At 44.5% G+C, this 19,914-nt stretch overlaps 1 protein-coding gene across 1 annotated transcript in view; it reads left to right on the top strand.

The window, feature by feature from the left end:
• The window catches only part of LOC126282010 (myrosinase 1-like), a 90,813-nt gene that overhangs the window by 46,843 nt on the left and 24,056 nt on the right, over window positions 1-19,914 (top strand). Inside the window, exons 7-8 of the mRNA XM_049981401.1 lie at window positions 5,308-5,455; window positions 15,533-15,681. Of these exons, the coding sequence (XP_049837358.1) occupies window positions 5,308-5,455; window positions 15,533-15,681 (297 nt within the window). The remainder of the gene's footprint in view (window positions 1-5,307; window positions 5,456-15,532; window positions 15,682-19,914) is intronic.

Raw genomic sequence — 19,914 nt, 5'->3', positions numbered from 1 at the left:
CGGGTGTTTGAGCTCCCGTTGGAGGTGCCTCAGGATATGGTCATTGCCGCTTTCCAACCATATGGCACCGTCTTGGGTCACGTCGCGGAGAAGTGGCAAACATTTACGACCTACCCCGTATTAAATGGCGTCCGGCAAATAAAAATTGAGCTGACGAAACATGCCCCATCGTACCTGCTGATTGGCGGTGTCAGGGCCATCATCATGTACGATGGACAGCCACGAACGTGCGCAGGATGTCGCCAGGAGGGACATGTACGTTCCGAATGTTTACACCGCCGTTTAATACAGACGCCGTTACGTGAAGAAACCCAGGCTTCGACGGTCACGTCCTTACCTATCACCTACGCCAAGGTTGCGCAGGACCCCGTCGTACCAATCTCGATTGCACCAGCAGCATCGTCAACGCCACCAGCCGCAGCACAACGCGCCGACGACACCAGCACGGCGTCGCCTCCAGTGCTCGCTTCAGGACCGCCCGGGTTACAGACCGAAACCATGGACGTCGACCTCGGTGTCGTGCCGACGTCTGCCTTTGTCCAGACGGGTTCGGCGTCAGACGACGGGCGACCACATTCTTATTCAGAAGGGCACATCAGAAAACAGCGGTCGCCTCGCAAACACAGGAAACGACGACGAACGCCTTCCGATGACGCCCTTTCTCACACGACCCCGGGAGATGTCGACCCGATGTCTGACGGTGATCTCCCACATTGCGGCCAGTCACGCGATGTGGCAGCAACAGGCGCCCCTCCTGTGACTCCTACTCTCCCAGCCAATGACGTGTCCTTGCCGTTGTCAACTAATGATGACGGCGGTCCCCCTGCCACTTATGTTGCGGAATCCACAACACCTGTTCCGGCAGTACGTGACCGTCACATGTCCACTTCGTCAGCTTCCTGGGTCGATGACGTTGAAAAAGAAGTGGAACAGACTGCCAGCGTGTCTGCACAGGAGTCCACCTCGGCCCCCCGCCAATAATTATCACCACTACGGGACCACCGGTGGGTCTCCACCTGCTGGCTACTTCTACCGCACGTTCTGCAAATACTGAGGATGGCAGTACACAGCAATATCGTATCGCCACGATGAATCTTGCCACCATTCGTGCCCCCCATAAACTGACCATGTTGAGAGACACTATTTACTCTGCGGATGTGGATATAGCACTCTTACGAGAGGTGTTTGTGGCTGACTTCCTAGTTCCCACCGAATACAACGCCCATGTTTCTCCCGCATCCGATACCGGTAGTGGCGTCGCCATCCTGCTACGCGACGGACTCCCTGCAGAGGACGTCATCTACCTCCCCACTGCGCGAGGTATGGCCCTCACACTGTTCGGCGTGCGTATTATTAATATTTACGCTCCGTCGGGCACTGGCCGCCGTCATAACCGACAATTTTTTTTTTTTTGACGAAGCGTCACACCCCTTTTCGCCGGTCCGCAGGACGATTTGGTACTCGTTGGGGATTTTAACCCCCGGACCAACTCCCGCGACATTCCCCTTGTGCACCTCTCTCAGTGGTCATCGACCGTCTACGACTTGTTGATACAAGGAAGAAGCTCCACGGAATTCAACCGGGCTATACATTCCACACCTCTCACTCGTCAAGCCGCATAGATCGCATCTACGTTACCCGCTCCCTTGCTGATGGCACACGTCATGCGGAAGTCTGGCCCTTGGCCTTTTAAGACCATGATGCGTACCTCTGTGACGTCACCCTCGCCCGACAGCAAGTGTGGCATAGTCGTGGTCTGTGGAAACTCAATGTCGCTCACCTGACCTCCTCCGACTGTCGCCGTATGGTCGAAGAAGCGCGGGCACGCTGCCACCATCGTCGAGAAGCCTATGACTCCACCATATCATGGTGGCTCTCCTGTGCAAAGCCGACCCTCAGGAAGACTCTGATGAGTTATGGAAAGGAATTAAAGGCGTGGCAAACTAATACCCTGCACTTCTGCTACAACATACTACGTGACTGCGCGACAATGCCTTTCTCGCCAGCACGGCAGTCGATGGTCCATCGCACGAAGGCGCAGATCTCCTTGATCATGCGGCGTCAATTGGAAGGAACTGTAGTCTGTTCTTGTGCTTCTAATCGTATTCCTCAAGAACGTCCGTCGATGTACCACCTCCTTCAGGAAAGACAACGACGACGACGACGGTATTGTCACAGTGGTTATGCGCCTGTTGAGTAGTGCAACCTCTAAAATAATGTACAATGGTCGCCTTACACCGTCCGCGGTCATCGCACGATCTGTACGACAAGGCTGCCCTCTTTCCACGATTTTGTATGCTTTCGCCTTGGAACCCCTCCTCCAGGGCACGCACCAGTGTTTGGAAGGTATGGCTGTGCACGGCCACCATTTTTGTTGTACAGCCTACGCAGACGACATAGTATTATATCTGCGCAGTGAAGATGAAGTACGAGCAGCACTGACATGGGTGGCGACTTACGGCGAAGCGTCGGGGAGCTGCCTCAAGGCGTCAAAATCCAAGGTCCTACTCACTGGTGAGGGCTTGCCGGAGAGATGCGTTGCCCCCCTTAGTGTCGCCGCCACCATACGGTGTCTTGGACCTGATTTCACAGCAGACCTGCGCCGCTCAGCGACTATCAATGGTAGACGCATGCTAGAGACAGTCAGAGCAAATCTCGCAGATCACCGGCTACGAGCTCTCGACCTTATCCAACGCGCGCAATACTTGAACATGTATTATGCTTCCCGTATACCACACGTGGCTCAAGTACTACCAGTCCCAAATCTCCTGGCGAGACGACTGTTGATGGCTCTCGGCTCATTCGTCAGCTCGGGGATGTTATTCAAGGTGCAGTATGAATCCCTTGCACTGCCACGAGATCGTGGCGGGGTGGGACTCATCCACGTGCCTACTCGTGTCAGGGCACTATACGTCAGCTCCCAACTATAACTTTGGCACCGTTGCCCGCAGAGCTTTACTAGCCTCCTGCTTCACAACTTTGCACCGGCCTCCTTGTCCGCCTCAGTACTGGTATCGACCATTCCAGCCCCCTTTTATTACATCCAACGATTTTTCCTGGAGTTCAGTTATACCTACCGGTCCTTACCACTTACACGTTTGTACCTCACGAAAACAGTCTCCGAATTGTTACAACAGTGCCGCCCGTCCAACCCCATCGAACGTAAGTATCCATAGTACGTGTGGCGACACATATGGAAGGCGATCCATGTGCGTTTTCTTGAATCAGACGTTCAATCAGCGTGGTACATCACCGTGAATGGCAAACAAGTTAACCGAGATCGTCTGCACCGCATCCATCTCGCCGATTCATCCCTCTGCACCCACTGTGGAGTGGATGACACGGAATGTCCACCGGTTCCACTGTGGCACAGTGTTCGACGTCTGGACACTTGCGCGGAGAATTTTGGCGTTTCTTACTCGCCAGACACCGACTCAGATCGACGTCCACATGCTTTTTACCCCGATAAGACTTTCTACCCCTCCGCCACAACTCACTCTGCGAATTGGATCTGAGGCCACACGATCCACCATCTTTTTACTTCAGGCGACAAGTCTATGTTAGGATATTGGACTTATCTCAACGAACGACACTTCGTCCTGATACGCAACCCACGCTATAAACAATATTTTTCCAATTTCTTACGGAGCACTTTCGATGACCCACCTAGCAGCTGGAACGTCCAAGCCCTGAGAAGCTGAAAAGTGTATAAACCGAGCCGAACTGAATAGATCTGCTACCCAGAACCCACGCCTACGCCATGAGAAGATACGTTTGGACGAGCTGGCACGCTGTAGGCGGAGGCACTTCAGGAGCTCCTGAAAGAACTGGACTTTAACTACAAGTCGCAGGACGACTTTACGTAGAAAAAAACTCTTCCTTATTTATTCCTCATAATTTGTTCTTAAAGGAAAAAGAAATTTGAGTCTGGCTCTGAAAAAAAAAGATTGATAGAGCGTCTGCCATGTACGGAGGAGATCCCGGGTTCGTGTCCCGGTCGGGGCACACATTTTGAGCTGTCCACATCGAGGTATATCAACAACACCTGTCGGCAGCTGTGGTTGTCAGTTAGTCACCATTTAGCTTGTCAATTGTCTCCGTAATACTAATCACATTAAAATTAAGGAGAAAGGCATTACGACTTGTTAACACAACGATTACCAAGCATCATCTGAGCGTAACTGGGCTCTTTGGAATCTGGTGTAACTCTACATTACCTGTTTATCGTAGAGTTAGAAACCATAGGCACGTCATTAATGACGGTTGTGACGTAAGCGGCACATCAAGTGATACCTCCCAACCTCATTTTTCAAATTTAGAAGGCAAATTACACATAAGTGCTGATACGTTACGTATCTAAAGAGAAAACGAGACTTTTTGAATAATCCACTGTCTGTAACACGTGATGATATTTTATTTATTTGTTTGTTTCAAGAAGATAGTGGATCATAACCCTGCAGCTACAGTTAATATATGGCTAAACTCGAGTTTTTAAATACTATTCACGTTTCGTTATGATATCATGTGAGTAAAAATTAGACGTTACAGATGTACAACACAGTTTCAATATAACGTTGAAAGTATATTTTGTATCAGGACCAGTAACGCACTTCTGTGCTGTGAAACAAATTATTCTTTACTTATCTGCGGACTATGCAAATGAATCACTCAAAGTATAATTCAGCCCAACCTAGGAGTAGGTTTTCAGTTTGCTAGTTTTGCTATTCTTAATAATTAGCAACCACTGCTGTACAATCACAATAAAGTCATGAAATGTTCAATTGACTCTTTTATTAGAACATGTTACGCGTTTCGAGATTACACCCATCTTCAGACGTCACAAACTTCAACTCCTTCCTAACCAACCAGGCGTACAGCCATGACCACTCAAATAAAGTGTCGAATATCATATGACTGCGACACAAGCGTGTGAGTCGTACACTGTGGCGTTGGACCGAATTGTAGTGGCATTTAGTGCAATTGTGATATCGTTAACCCACCTTACAGCTCACATAGAATTCTAAGTTCCGGCTTTTTTTGTTAGTACGTGTCGACACCTTGCTATCTGAAGCGTCTCCGAGCCCGAGGATGATGTTTCAGGGCTCCACGCTTTTGCAGCATTACAGAGGAAGGCAGTAGGCGCCTTTGAGCCAAATTTCGAACCTTTGCGACGTAGTGACCCTTCAGTTGTGTCCCACAGAATACATCCAGAAAATGAATTGATCGCCAAGCACAGTACAACTGCAGATAAACTGTGGCACCAATACACGTGGTAATGTATAGTGCATTTGTCTCTTTGGTCCTCAGATTGGACTCTACGCTCACCCCATCTTCACCGAGGAGGGCGACTACCCTCCAGTGATGCGGCAGAGGGTGGACGCCAACAGCGCCGCAGAGGGGAGGCCACGCTCCAGGCTGCCTTCTTTCACCAGTGACGAAGTCGCCTACATCAAGGGTTAGTTACTTAATTACCTAGTTACATGTTCCACAGATAACAAGAACGAATTTTTTGTCGAAATGATATGCAATGAGTAGATTCACTGAATGTGCGTAGATGATCAGTTTCGGTTAATTGTTACATGCTGCCCGTTTACATGTTCCACCATGGCACACTGGCCGAAATTTGGCACTAATGAACTTATTGTTTTTGAGTCATACACGTGTAAGTACGCGCAGCAATAGCTTTTTTACAGGATATTAGTTCCTAAATAACAACTGGATCATGGAAGAGGGGGAGCTCACCTGAGGAACTGATACATGGTTTGATTTAAGAATTGCTATGCCAACTGTTAAATATTCCATGTTTTTGGGAAAAAGCTCATACATTTTAGATGATGCATATTGGACTAGTTTCTGAGCCACTGAGAGTTTAAAGGATGAGTAATAAGGGTTATTTCTTTCTTCTTCTGCTGTATGAGTGGATATTGCAGATCTGCTCTAATTGTGGTTGATTACTTACGAGGAATGTCTGTTAGCGAATATTTTTGTTCTGTAGATGCAGTTAAAAAGTCCCACTTCTTGCAGAGGTACCTACAAGATCACTGCACGTCAAGGAGATATATAACGGTTACAGCTCGCTCTATTGCTATCAATTTTTCATTTCTAAGCCATAAGTTTGTCCACGAAATTACTCCATAAGACGTTACTGAATGGAAAGGTACAAATTACGTGACATATTTGAATTGATTGTTGCCAAGACCAGAAATTATGCGAAGAATGAAATTGGGAATGTTTGAGCTGAGTAATAGTTTTTATCTTACAGTTCAACTTTTCATCAACATGCACACCAAAAATTAGAAAAATTTTACACTATTTACTGACTCCTGTACATGTGCTACATCGGTTGCTTATATGTCTCCAAATTTTGTGCAGAACAGCATATAGTATGTTTTCTCAAACTTTAAGGAGACTTCACTTCAGGAGAAACTCTTGCAGTTATTTGGAAAAAAAGTTCTTAAGAACTACTTCCGTTACTTCCTCTCTAATGAGATTTATCAAAATATCAGTATCTTTTGCATAAAATACCAATATCATTTACATATACACTCCTGGAAATGGAAAAAAGAACACATTGACACCGGTGTGTCAGACCCACCATACTTGCTCCGGACACTGCGAGAGGGCTGTACAAGCAATGATCACACGCACGGCACAGCGGACACGCCAGGAACCGCGGTGTTGGCCGTCGAATGGCGCTAGCTGCGCAGCATTTGTGCACCGCCGCCGTCAGTGTCAGCCAGTTTGCCGTGGCATACGGAGCTCTATCGCAGTCTTTAACACTGGTGGCATGCCGCGACAGCGTGGACGTGAACCGTATGTGCAGTTGACGGACTTTGAGCGAGGGCGTATAGTGGGCATGCGGGAGGCTGGGTGGACGTACCGCCGAATTGCTCAACACGTGGGGCGTGAGGTCTCCACAGTACATCGATGTTGTCGCCAGTGGTCGGCGGAAGGTGCACGTGCCCGTCGACCTGGGACCGGACCGCAGCGACGCACGGATGCACGCCAAGACCGTAGGATCCTACGCAGTGCCGTAGGGGACCGCACCGCCACTTCCCAGCAAATTAGGGACACTGTTGCTCCTGGGGTATCGGCGAGGACCATTCGCAACCGTCTCCATGAAGCTGGGCTACGGTCCCGCACACCGTTAGGCCGTCTTCCGCTCACGCCCCAACATCGTGCAGCCCGCCTATAGAATGTAATTGTAGAGCCCTCTTGTAATTTGCAACACTTTCCTGATTTCAGAATGCTATAATTATTTTTTGTCCACCTTAGGCTCTCAGACAATGTTATGCAGATAAGCTATATTACGTCCCGTAGTACATTCCTAACCGGATTCGGCCTGTGACCAATTTCAAAAACAGTTGCACCGGAAAAAAACGTTTCTAGTTGTATTTAAAATACTGCAATGACAGTCATTTCACCGACGCTACTGCATTTGAAAGTGGTCAGACGAGGAACCTGGTGAGCAGCGTACTACGTCATGCCACGAAGTTTCCTAGCATAGAAACTTGTAGCAGCAAACCAGGGAGATGACAATGGTATTTTAATTCAGAAATTTATTCGAGGCTGTGAATCCAGAAATGAGTAAATTAATTTTGTTAAGTTGTTTCCAAATGTGATTTTAGGGCTTGAAATTTCAAGAGACAAAGTGAAGGGAAAACAGAAACAAACACTTTCTAGGGCCATCTATCACAGTGTTTCCATGGGCTAACGTTAGTAACGAGCAGAAGTTATAAGATTAATATTACGTAATTAAATACATTTTATGACACATAGTAGTGCTGAATTATTATGGGCATAAAAGAAGGGTATGACTAAAATTTTATGTCATATTTCTCAAATACAGAAGAAGAAAATACACTACTGGCCATTAAAATTGCTGCACCAAGAAGAAATGCAGATGATAAACGGGTATTCATTGGACAAATATATTATGCTAGAACTTACATGTGATTACATTTTCCCGCAATTTGGGTGCATAGATCCTAAGAAATTAGTACCCATAACAACTCGCTCTGGCCATAATAACGACCTTGATACCCCTCGGCATTGAGTGAAACAGAGCTTGCATGGCGTATATAGTTACAGCTGCCCATGCAGCTTCTACACGATACCACAGTTCATCAAGAGTAGTAACTGGCGTATTGTGACGAGACAGTTGCTCGGCCACCATTGACCAAACATTATCAGTTGCTGAGAGATCTACAGAATGTGCTGGCCAGGGCAGCACTCCAACATTATCTGTATCCAGAAAGGCCCGTAAGGGATCTGCAACATGCGGTCGTGCATTATCCTGCTGAAATGAGGATTTCGCAGGGGTCGAATGAAGGGTACAGCCACCGGTCGTAACACATCTGAAATGTAACGTCCAAAGTGCCGTCAATGCGAACAAGAGGTGACCGAGACGTGTAACCAATGGTACCCCATACTATCACGCCGGGTGATACGCCAGTATGGCGATGACGAATACATGCTTCCACTGTGCGTTCACCGCGATGTCGCCAAACACGGATTGCGACCGTCATGATGTTGTAAACAGAACCTGGATTCATCCGAAAAAATGACGTTTTGCCATTCGTGCACACAGGTTCGTCGTTGAGTGCACCATCGCAGGCGCTCCTGTATGTGATGCAGCGTCAAGGGTAACCGCAGCCATGGTCTCCGAGCTGATAGACCATGCTGCTGCAAACGTCGTCGAGCTGTTCGTGCAGATGGTTGTTGTCTAGCAAATTTCCCCATCTGTTGACTCAGTGATCGAGCCGTGGCTCCACGACCCGTTATATCCAAGCGGATATGATGCCTGTCATCTCGACTGCTAGTGATACGAGGCCGATGGGATCCAGCGAGGCGTTCCGTATTATCCCCCAGAACCCACCGATTCCATATTCTGCTAACAGTCATTGGATCTCGATCAGCGCGAGCAGCACGTCGCGATACGATAAACCGCTATCGCGATAGGCTACAATCCGACCTTTATCAAAGTCGGAAACGTGATGGTACGCATTTCTCCTCCTTACACGAGACATCACAAACAGCGTTTCACGAGGCAACGCCGGTCAACTGCTGTTTGTGTATGAGAAATCGGTTGGAAACGTTGCTCATGTCAGCACGTTGAAGGGGTCGTCACCGGCGCCAATCTTGTGTGAATGCTCTGAAAAGCTAATCATTTGCATATCACAGCATCTTCTTCCTGTCGGTTAAATTTCGCGTCTGTAGCACGTCATCTCCGTTGTGTAACAATTTCAATGGCCAGTTCTTCTACATTAACCCGTATCCACATATCTGCATACGCTCTCTGAATAAACTTACAATGGTTTCATACAAAATAAGCTACAAGAGCATATCTCGGTACAAACAGTAAAGGACCTACTACAACATCTCCATTCCTCTTCCCAAAACTTTGAAAATCTCAGATTCTCAAATCTAACTCACCATGATCCTGTTACACTGATATAAGTATCAATTTAAAGAGAACAAGAGTATGTTACGGATGCTGATTAGTACCAAATTCTTGCCGGGTTAATACCATGATATCTCAAAATAGTTTCACGCTTTACCGCTTGTCACTGGGTAGCTCAGAACGAATATACGTCTTGATTCTAAAAGTAGCACTGTACCTTTAGTTTTGTCCTTTCAGTTCGAATAAGCTTTTTTAATTTTTTTTTAATGTTACCAGCCATTATCAAGAACTTCATATAATACATGCCGTTACTTCCCGTACTATCTGAGACAAGAATGGTCTACTAGTGTCATCACAATTTCTCGTAATCCAATAATTTTGCCGTATTTCTAGTTAGGAAATTACTGTATTCGATCAACGTTAGTGGGTCCTACTTAGCAACTATAAGGATCTATACGCAGTAGTGCAATTATGCACACAGTTTTTATTCTTTGTATGGGCCCCCATTTTTAATTGATTTCCACTATATGATCAAAAGTATCAGGACATAACTAAGTAACGCAGAATTCAACACTAGATGTCACGAGCCGCGGGCATGGTCAGTATTATAGGAGACGAGGAAGATTGCAATGTCAGGAGAGGAAGAGTAACAGCAGACGGATCGGTCTGGACAGCTCATTGATTTCAGACGTCGTTTAGTCATTGGATAACGCCTGTGCAGCAAGTCCATTGGGAACATTTCAAGCCTTAGAAAGCTGCCCAGGTGGACTGTCAGTCAGGTGATCTCGAAGTGGAAACGGGAAAGAGCAACCACAGTTAAACCAAGATCAGACAGATCTGTACGTACCGAGACTGTCGAGCTTTGGAGAGGGTGGTTATAAAAGTTACATGCAATCGGAAGAAGGAATTACATCACTCGTGTGTGCCAAGGTGATACCAGTAGTCCATGGCTGCAAAATCAAACTTTCGTCAAGCATAGTGTCAACTATTAAGTACGGAGATGGTTCTGTAACGGTGTAAGGATATTTTTCCTGGCTGGCGCGTCGTCCCCTTACTGCGCTTCATAACGCGTTAAATGACATGTAAAAATTTTGCCAAGCTGTGTAGTTTATATAGCAGAAGAACAGAATGTGATATTGGCATGACTGGACTCCCTGTTCTGCGAAAATTGACATAATGTACTTGGAGATAGAGTCCGCAATCACTGTATTTAAAACTGATTTACTATCGAGACATATCATAAATCTGTTGTAATGCAGCCTGTTATAAACCAGCATCTCTGAGTCACTGGTTTCTGGACAATAACCTACCTGAAATGGGTTGATCTGTCTGGAGCCCTGACATGGATCCAATGGAGCATTTTTGGGATGAATTGGAACGTCGACTTCACTCCAGACACCAGCCTCCAACATCATTACATTCTGTAATAAGTTTCCTTTAATTTACATCTATGGTCACAATCTTTTCTGTTTAATAGATTACCGGTTTCGGTCTTTAATGACCATCATCAGATCTGTCTCATAAAAACAAAGTCCTAATGCACTGTTGCGATAGTGGCATAGTCAACTGTTAAATGCAGAATCAGCACCAGCGTCGTCAAAGACATATAAATCACATCACATGTACGAGTCATGTTGTCAGTAAAACTACTGTTTAAAACTGTTTAAAACGGGCTGTCTGTTTTAAACAGTAGTTTTACTGACAACATGACTCGTGCATGTGATGTGATTTATATGTATTTGACGATGCTGGTGCTGATTCCGCATTTAACAGTTGACTATGCCACTATGGCTGCAGTGCATTAGGACTTTGTTTTTATGAGACAGATCTGATGATGGTCATTAAAGACTGAAACCGGTAATCTGTTAAACAGAAAAGATTGTGACCATAGACGTAAATTAAAGGAAACTTATTACATATACGGGTCACTGTGTTTTTTCGCGAAAATGTCGCATCTTGTGAAATTACGTTCTATACCTTCCCCTCTTGAGGAAGAAAGAGCTGCCATTCCTTCACAGACGTTCATACACCTTATTAAAAGTGTCGCTAGCGGAATTCAAGCCGTCACAAAGGCGGAGAAAGTACAAACTCTTTAGTAATATTAACCATCAGGTATCAGTTAATTATCTAGTTGCAAGTTCCATAGATAATTCGAATGAGTCTTTTATCAAAATACGTCTACCCACACCATAGAAAACGTGAGTCAGTTTACAGGATACGTATCATTTTTAGGGTTCTGTACCCAGTCGGTAGAGACAGAGCACGTACAGCATTAGTTTGTTGTCCGTCTGTCTATCAGGCTGTTCGTCTGACTTGACGACACGTGTTCTATGGAATAGGTAGATGTATCAATTTGACATTTACGTCACATACTAAGGACCAAACCACCGTGGTAGTGTAGAAGACGTAAGCTTGAACGTCTGTGATCACTCAGACGATACGGCCATTTATGTCACAGTTTTCACACTCGCAGACTCATTCATCAAAACCTATAGGGTACTTCCCGTTCGCATAGAGCCATGACATTTGGATAATAGCTTCAGTAAAGTAAAAAATCGGAAATTTTTTAATTTGTGGTTATCAGATGAAAAAAGAAATGTATACTATATGGTCTATCTGCTCTTCCATGTAAATACGTACACCTTCTCTTGCTGTTTCAACTGAACCATTTAATCATATGTTTGCTGCTACATTTAGAAAGTGACTGTTAAAGTTACTCAAGCCAGTGAATTATCAGTCACAGATTCGTCATTTAGTCTAATTGTGGTATCTTGAACACTGCTTGACAACCACAGGGACAATATTCCATATAGTATTAATCATATTATCTGCGTTATTTATTTCTGTCCGGGCTTGCATACTTATATACACCTCAATGACTTCCCTCAGAATGCTAAAGAATTTTATCGTGATAGGACGTAACGTCACGTCTTGACTTAAATGAAGCTGTTCCTCTCACGTCAGATTTTAATTCCCTTAGTTACACTAGGCTTACTTGTTTTTAACCGATATTCTGGATAACATTTTAGGAAAGCAACTTTCTAATATTGACACAAATTTACTGTGGAACAAACTGAATTTTACGTTGGCATCTTTTCCTATATGTACCTCATCCAGTGCCGTCTCTATTATCTCACTCTTAAAGCATTGTATCCTGTTCTCACTAGAAAGCCTCACTGCCTTGTATGAACCTGTCTCAGGTTGTAAGGTGTCATAATGTATAATTCCATTAAATGTCCGCCATGATCAGATGGTACATTAACAACTGGGTACACAATAATTTTTTCAGCCTGAGCATTGTGCATGAAAATGTCATCATTCCATGTCCTACTAATTCGTTGCACACGAGTTGGTCAACTAGATTAAAACACCCAATTGATGATGTTGTTTATTTTTCTTGCTAGTCTCTCGTAATAAATCTACACTGAAATCCACACAAACCTTTGTTTCTTCTTATCTGATACGTAGCTCAATAAGGCATCGAGATTGTTCAGAAATAGCTCAAAGTTTCCTAAAGGATATCTGTAGGCTGTTACAATTCTCAGACGAGTGTGTTGCAGTAACACTCACGAGCACGTGCTTCTAGGTTCTGACCGAAATAAAAACCATTTATTTCAATATTTCAGACTTTGTGTCCGACTTGTACGTATGTAACAAACAACTCCTACTTTTCTCACGTTAACTCTAGACGAAAGCAATGCTAGAGTTTAATCCCTGATACTGAACTTCTCCATCCCAGTGGTTACGTGGTGTTCAGACGGGCACAGAACATTTATCTTGTTTTTCAACCCTCTAGTGTTCTGACGAAACAAATTAATTTTAATTTTCTAGAAACTATTACATATATTATGGTCTTGTTTTGTTCTAACGTCTTTCTCTACTGTCTGTCTCTAACCTGAAGCTAATCAAAGAAATTTGCTCCTTTGACTGTAGAACTATAGAGATTTTGTCTCGTGTGCTTGTAGCCCCCCTTACACTTCCTGCAAGATGCTCGGTTAATCTTCTCTTCCCCTTCATCTTCCCCTTCCCCAACCCCTCCCCTTCCTATTGAGGAGCAGGCCGTAATTTCTGTATCCACATTTCCGAATTACACCAATGTACATGGCACAGATATGAGACTGCATTTATTTCAGTCATAAGCAATGCTCTCAACTCTTTGTTAAAACGGCTGACAGCTGTGTTAACTCAGAATTTGTCATGGTGCTGTAAAACCTCGTCAGGCCACACACGACTGTATGCTGTTGCTTCTCCTGTATGCTCCCGATCATCTTTGATGCTATACTCGAAATCGTTAGCCAGGCTGTTTCCTCCTCCTCCTACTCCATCAAAACCTCTGACCCGATGTTGTGACCCGGTATTTTACACCTAGCTTTTCCTTTAGCAATTAGTCCACGCCTCTCCCGTGATTGCTGCCTAACATTAAGACTCTTTCCTTTTTACTTGACTTTGCTAACGACCTAGCCTGAGAGTCTACTAGATCCTACTTACAAGGGAATCTCCCCAACGCACCCTCCCTCAGATTTGGTTATCAGTTGGCACAGTGGACAGACCTTGAAAAACTGATCACAGATCAATCGAGAAAACAGGAAGAAGTTGTGTGGAACTATGAAAAAAAAAAGCAAAGTACACAGAGTAGTCCATGCGCAAGATAGGCAATATCAAGGACAATATGAGCCCAGGGGCGCCGTGGTCCTGTGGTTAGCGTGAGCAGCTGCAGAACATGAAGTCCATGGTTCAAGTCTTCCCTCGAGTGAAAAGTTTACATTCTTTATTTTCGCCAAGTTATGATCTGTCCGTTCGTTCATTGACATCTCTGTTCACTGTAATAAGTTTAGTGTCTGTGTTTTGCGACCGCACATCATAACGGTGCGATTAGTACACGAAAGGACGTGCCTCTCCAATGGGAACCGAAAACATTTGATTGCAAGGTCATAGGTCAACCGATTCTTCCAAAGGAAAACACATCTTATATATTCTATACGACACTGGTGGTGGCATGTGCATCACATGATAGGAATATGTTGTTGACCCACCTAACTTGTACACTTGGCGAATGGGTAAAAAGATTCTTCTACCTTGCCCGATTTAGGTTTCCTTGTGGATGTGATAATCACTCCCAAAAAAGTGATGAAAACATAAGAGTTTATCACATAAACTGAAAATAAAAAATTTAGTTTTCCAGTCGAGGGAAGTCTTGAACCACAGACCTTTCGTTCCGCAGCTGCTCACGCTAATCACGGAACCACGGCGCCACTGTGCCCACATTTTTCTTGATACTACCTATCTTGCGCATGGACTACTCAGTTTGTATATTTTGCTTATTTTTTCGTAGTTCCACGCAACTTCTTCCTCTTTTCTCGATTGATCTGTGTTCGGTTTTTCAAGGCCTATACACTGTGCCAACGTATAACTAAATCTGAGGGGGATGCGATGTGGAGGTTCCCTTGTTAGCCAAAAAGAACTGACTGAAAAATCTTCTTTTACTTCAGGTGACAAGTCAAACTGAATTGTAACCGAATTTTCAATGTAATTTCTGAGGTTTTCTCCTTTTGCGTATTACTTCTCACCTACTCCAAAGTTCCCACTGTCTCTTTCCCCCTTCAACATATCTAATTCACAATATGTCACTTATAATTTTGCCTGAAGGACACTAGTCTTTCATCCCTTTTCCACAGTTTTTTGTGTCTACTACATAATTCACAAATCCGTAGAATATCCTCATCTGACACTTCATTGGTTTCACCCCAGTCAAACATTAACCCACTACTCTGACACGTTTGTCCCATACCAATTAACCTACGACAAAATCCACAGCTGTCACAAATTATGCTACCCTTACAGCAAAATTAAACTATAGCAAATAGTACTTCATAAAAGGCTGTTCAGGCTAATTCGGACGTAGACTAACATACGGCATGTTGTTCTGAGAGCGCAAGTGGCTGAATACTGTTGCTCGGATACTCTATCAGGATCACTAATAGCTAGTGTCACTATGGTACGACAAAATCATGACAGAAATAACTTACACAGTATTTTGTAGACTGCCTGTTATTACGGACTTATCTCCCATATGCGTCAGAATTATTCTTTGCATTTTGGAAAACGAGCACATTGTGTAATACTTTCTAGGAACATCGGATTTCTTCGGTATCAACCATTACACGTCGGTACTCACGGCATCAGGTGACGCTGGAACCATACCGTCAAAGGACCACGATGCTGGCGTCATCAACTACGGTGACGACTCTTACCCTCACGGCGCTTCTGGCTGGCTCAGGGTAAGACATCGTCAACGATGAGCTGTTGTACATTTTGCTTCGTTACATGGAAAGTGAGCCCTTCATGTTTCTATTTCTGGAGCGATGGATTCTTTGGTGTCATTGAATACATGTAGTAACTGTGATCCTAGTATTCAATTCGCAAACAAAGTCAGTGGCGAATGTCACTCCAGTTGTCTTAAAAAGAAATATTACATTTTCTTGTTGTTTCCTTTTATAACACTATTAAGTTTCTTTATTTCTTTATTAATATTGTATAAACGTATTTATTTAGTTTCGAGAAAATGAGTATTTTGAGTTAGCGTTAGCATAATGTTTACCGAGATGGGTTAGTATGTGGAAGAAAATGTAGCATGGTTTTTTCAGAAAATATGATTTCAGCATTCACCTTAATCGACTTAGTAAAAACAATAGAAAAATTGTATTTGGATTGAGTGGTAGCAGGCTTTGTCTGCGGGTGGAATAGCGACCGTAAGAAATACAGTTGTGAGGTAGCAACAAGACGCTTACAGTTTTTTTTTACCAGTCTGTATCATCAGATGCGAATATCTTCAGAAATGTAGCAGCCAACGGCCACGCTCTAAATTTACCTGTTTATGCAAAGTGGCAGCGTCAGATATTTGTACACAGCCAAACGCTTACAATGTGTGGCCATGGCTGATAAATTTGTGAAGATGCCCCCATCTGCCGAGCGAAACAGGTAATAATGAAGTGTGTGTGTTGTGTGGGTGCTTCAGAAGTTTATTTTAAATCTTGATTACCGAACGTGGACATCAATCCTCCTTTCCCGGAATGCGAGTTCATTATATATATATATATATATATATATATATATATATATATATATATATATATATATATATATATATATTCCTTAACGTGCGTCCTCGATTCTTCAGACCGAGCGAGGTGGAGCAGTGGTTAGCACACTGGACTCGCATTCGGGAGGACGACGGTTCAATCCCATCTCCGGCCATCCTGATTTAGGTTTTCCGTGATTTCCCTAAATCGTTTCAGGCAAATGCTGGGATGGTTCCTTTGAAAGGGCACGGCCAATTTCCTTCCCAGTCCTTCCCTAACCCGAGCTTGCGCTCCGTCTATAATGACCTCGTTGTCGACGGGACGTTAAACACAAACCTCCACCACCACCGATTATTCAGCTTCTTCCATCTAACTTTCTTCTGCATTGCTGCCATGCACTTCTACTGTTGTATCGTCATTGTCATTCGGTAGCAATTATTCCTCACAAAGGGCGATCAAAAAGTTTTCATTTGAGGGCATTGCTGTGGTGTTTAAGCAATGTATCGCAACTCCGGTGAGGGTGAATAAGCATCGACAAGTAGCCAAAGGATCAGTGTGGTATTCGAGTCTTCCCGAGGTGTGTGCAGTCAACTTGGCAAAGTGAACAAGGAGCAATATGCTGCTTTCTTTTCTTAGCAGTCGAAGAACAAACCCGGGTAGACAAGCACCGGGCAGTGAAGAACGTCTATGGGGCAGCATGCCTGTCAAAATCACCGTTGTGGAATGGTACGTCAAGTTCGTTGTTGATCACGATTCGACACAAGAATCTGGTCGATCTGAGAGGCTAATGCTCGAATGCCTACTGGCCGTCAACATAGTAAAACAGCTATACAATTAGAACACTATTTACGTCAAATACAACTGTCAAACAAAAATAAACTTTACATGGTACTGAGGCGCTTCCTCCGTTCCAGAACAGAATATTTTACTTCCATCTTACTGCCCAGTTGGGGGGGGGGGGGGATGTTCCTCATCCATATGCCTTTACAAGGAGTCTGGTATCACTGATGGTATTGCTCAGCTTGGCCGAAATATGTCTTTAATTCGCTGCTTAAGCAGCGTACCAGGAATGGAGCTTCCACCATTCACAATGCTGCCGACTTTACCCAGACTGAAGTTATTTCAGTCGTATGTACGCCTGATGAAAAACTGTGAAGAACCCGGAAGATATTTTCGGATGACAATGTAACATCGTACTCCTACACATCATTGGCGGTTATATAACTGATTAGATTTTCAATTCTCTGTGGCAGCTAGGACCATCAAGTGTTGTTCGTGTCCAGTGTTGTTACCATGCCTGTCAGGGTGTGTTAAGGGCGTGAACAGCAACAAACGTAGGATGGACACTGGGAAGGAGAAGGAGATAATGCACACTTTTGTGAGATTGCCTCAAAATAGCAGACAGTTTGCAATGGTCATCCATATGAATCTCCATTTCATCGGCTTGTTGAACTGTGCAGCATCCGTATTTGTCGGGCTTTTGGATGTGGCAGTGACCCGACGAAGGAATGCATAGGAATGTGATGGCAGGCACATTCGCCGCCACGGTTCCAGGCGAACATAGCTGAACACCACAAGGATCGCCATATTGGCGCCAAGCACATCGCAGCCCCTTCGCATCTGGGTCTTCCGGTCGAAAACAAACAATGACCGAGAAAACAATCTGTGTCATCCCGCACCACTAGGCCAGTAGGAGCCTGAGTGAAAAAATATTATCCTATGCATATATTGCATAATCACCACAACACATACTACTGTATTTTGAGTGGTCCCCTGTAGGTGAAGCATGGACTGCTGACGATCAGAGCCCATTGACTGGGAAAATTACATGTTTATCATAGGGGGCAGAAGCAAAGACTCATGTGAAGTTATTCTAGGAGCGCTCTCAACATACAACCTTGAGCAATTGGTTAGAAAACCAACTCGAGTTGGGAACATATTAGATATCTTGGTTATAAACAGGCCCGATATTTGTGAGGAAGTTAATGTAGAAGAAGGTATTAGCGACCGTAATATCGTTGTGGCTTATACGTAAGCGGACGTTGCAAAAAAAAAAAAAAAAAAAAAAAAAAAAAAAAAATTCTTGTTTGGGAAAGCAAATAAAAGTGCAATTAATGAATATCTTCACCGCGGGATACAAAGATATTGAGCTACTTTCGTCGGAATTTAAAGGTATTATTCACCACCTGTTAGAGAAATACGTGCCTAGCAAAAATATAGGAGAGGGAAAGGATCCACCTTGGTTCAAAAAACATAATACGAAGTTGTTGAGAAAGTTGAGAATTTTGCACAGTGGTTTTAAATTTAGTCACTGCCCCGCTGACTAACAGAAGTTCCGTGAAATGAAAGCATCTGTCAAAAGGTCAATGAAAGATTCTTTTAAAGGATTTGAAAGCAATATATTATCTGCAGATTCTAAAAATATCCCCAAAAACTTTTGGTAGTACGTAAATTCAATGAGTGCTACAAATAATTCAGTACCTTTTCTTCCTGACAGTACGGGAAATGTAACGGATGGTGCTAAATTCTGAACATAGCTTTCAAAAACTAGTTTACGGTAGAGGACTGCAGCACCATTCCCCTTTCCATTACCGAACAAACGCAAGGATGGCTGCCATAGTGTTTATTCTACCTTGGATTGTAAAACAGTTAAGACCCTTAGAAGCCAGGAAGGCATCTGGCGCAGACGATGTTCCCGTAAGATTTTATGTTGACTATGCTACAAATATACACTCCTGGAAATTGAAATAAGAACACCGTGAATTCATTGTCCCAGGAAGGGGAAACTTTGGTGACACATTCCTGGGGTCAGATACATCACATGATCACACTGACAGAACCACAGGTACATAGACACAGGCAACAGAGCATGCACAAAGTCGGCACTAGTACAGTGTATATCCACCTTTCGCAGCAATGCAGGCTGCTATTCTCCCATGGAGACGATCGTAGAGATGCTGGATGTAGTCCTGTGGAACGGCTTGCCATGCCATTTCCACCTGGCGCCTCAGTTGGACCAGCGTTCGTGCTGGACGTGCAGACCGCGTGAGACGACGCTTCATCCAGTCCCAAACATGCTCAATGGGGGACAGATCCGGAGATCTTGCTGGACAGGGTAGTTGACTTACACCTTCTACAGCACGTTGGGTGGCACGGGATACATGCAGACGTGCATTGTCCTGTTGGAACAGCAAGTTCCCTTGCTGGTCTAGGAATGGTGGAACGATGGGTTCGATGACGGTTTGGATGTACCATGCACTATTCAGTGTCCCCTCGACGATCACCAGAGGTGTACGGCCAGTGTAGGAGATCGCTCCCCACACCATGATGCCGGGTGTTGACCCTGTGTGCCTCGGTCGTATGCAGTCCTGACTGTGGCGCTCACCTGCACGGCGCCAAACACGCATACGACCATCATTGGCACCAAGGCAG

The sequence above is a fragment of the Schistocerca gregaria genome, chromosome 7 (genome assembly GCF_023897955.1).
Source record: "Schistocerca gregaria isolate iqSchGreg1 chromosome 7, iqSchGreg1.2, whole genome shotgun sequence".
Classification (NCBI taxonomy): domain Eukaryota; kingdom Metazoa; phylum Arthropoda; class Insecta; order Orthoptera; family Acrididae; genus Schistocerca; species Schistocerca gregaria.
This window is presented reverse-complemented; position numbering and strand designations above follow the sequence as displayed.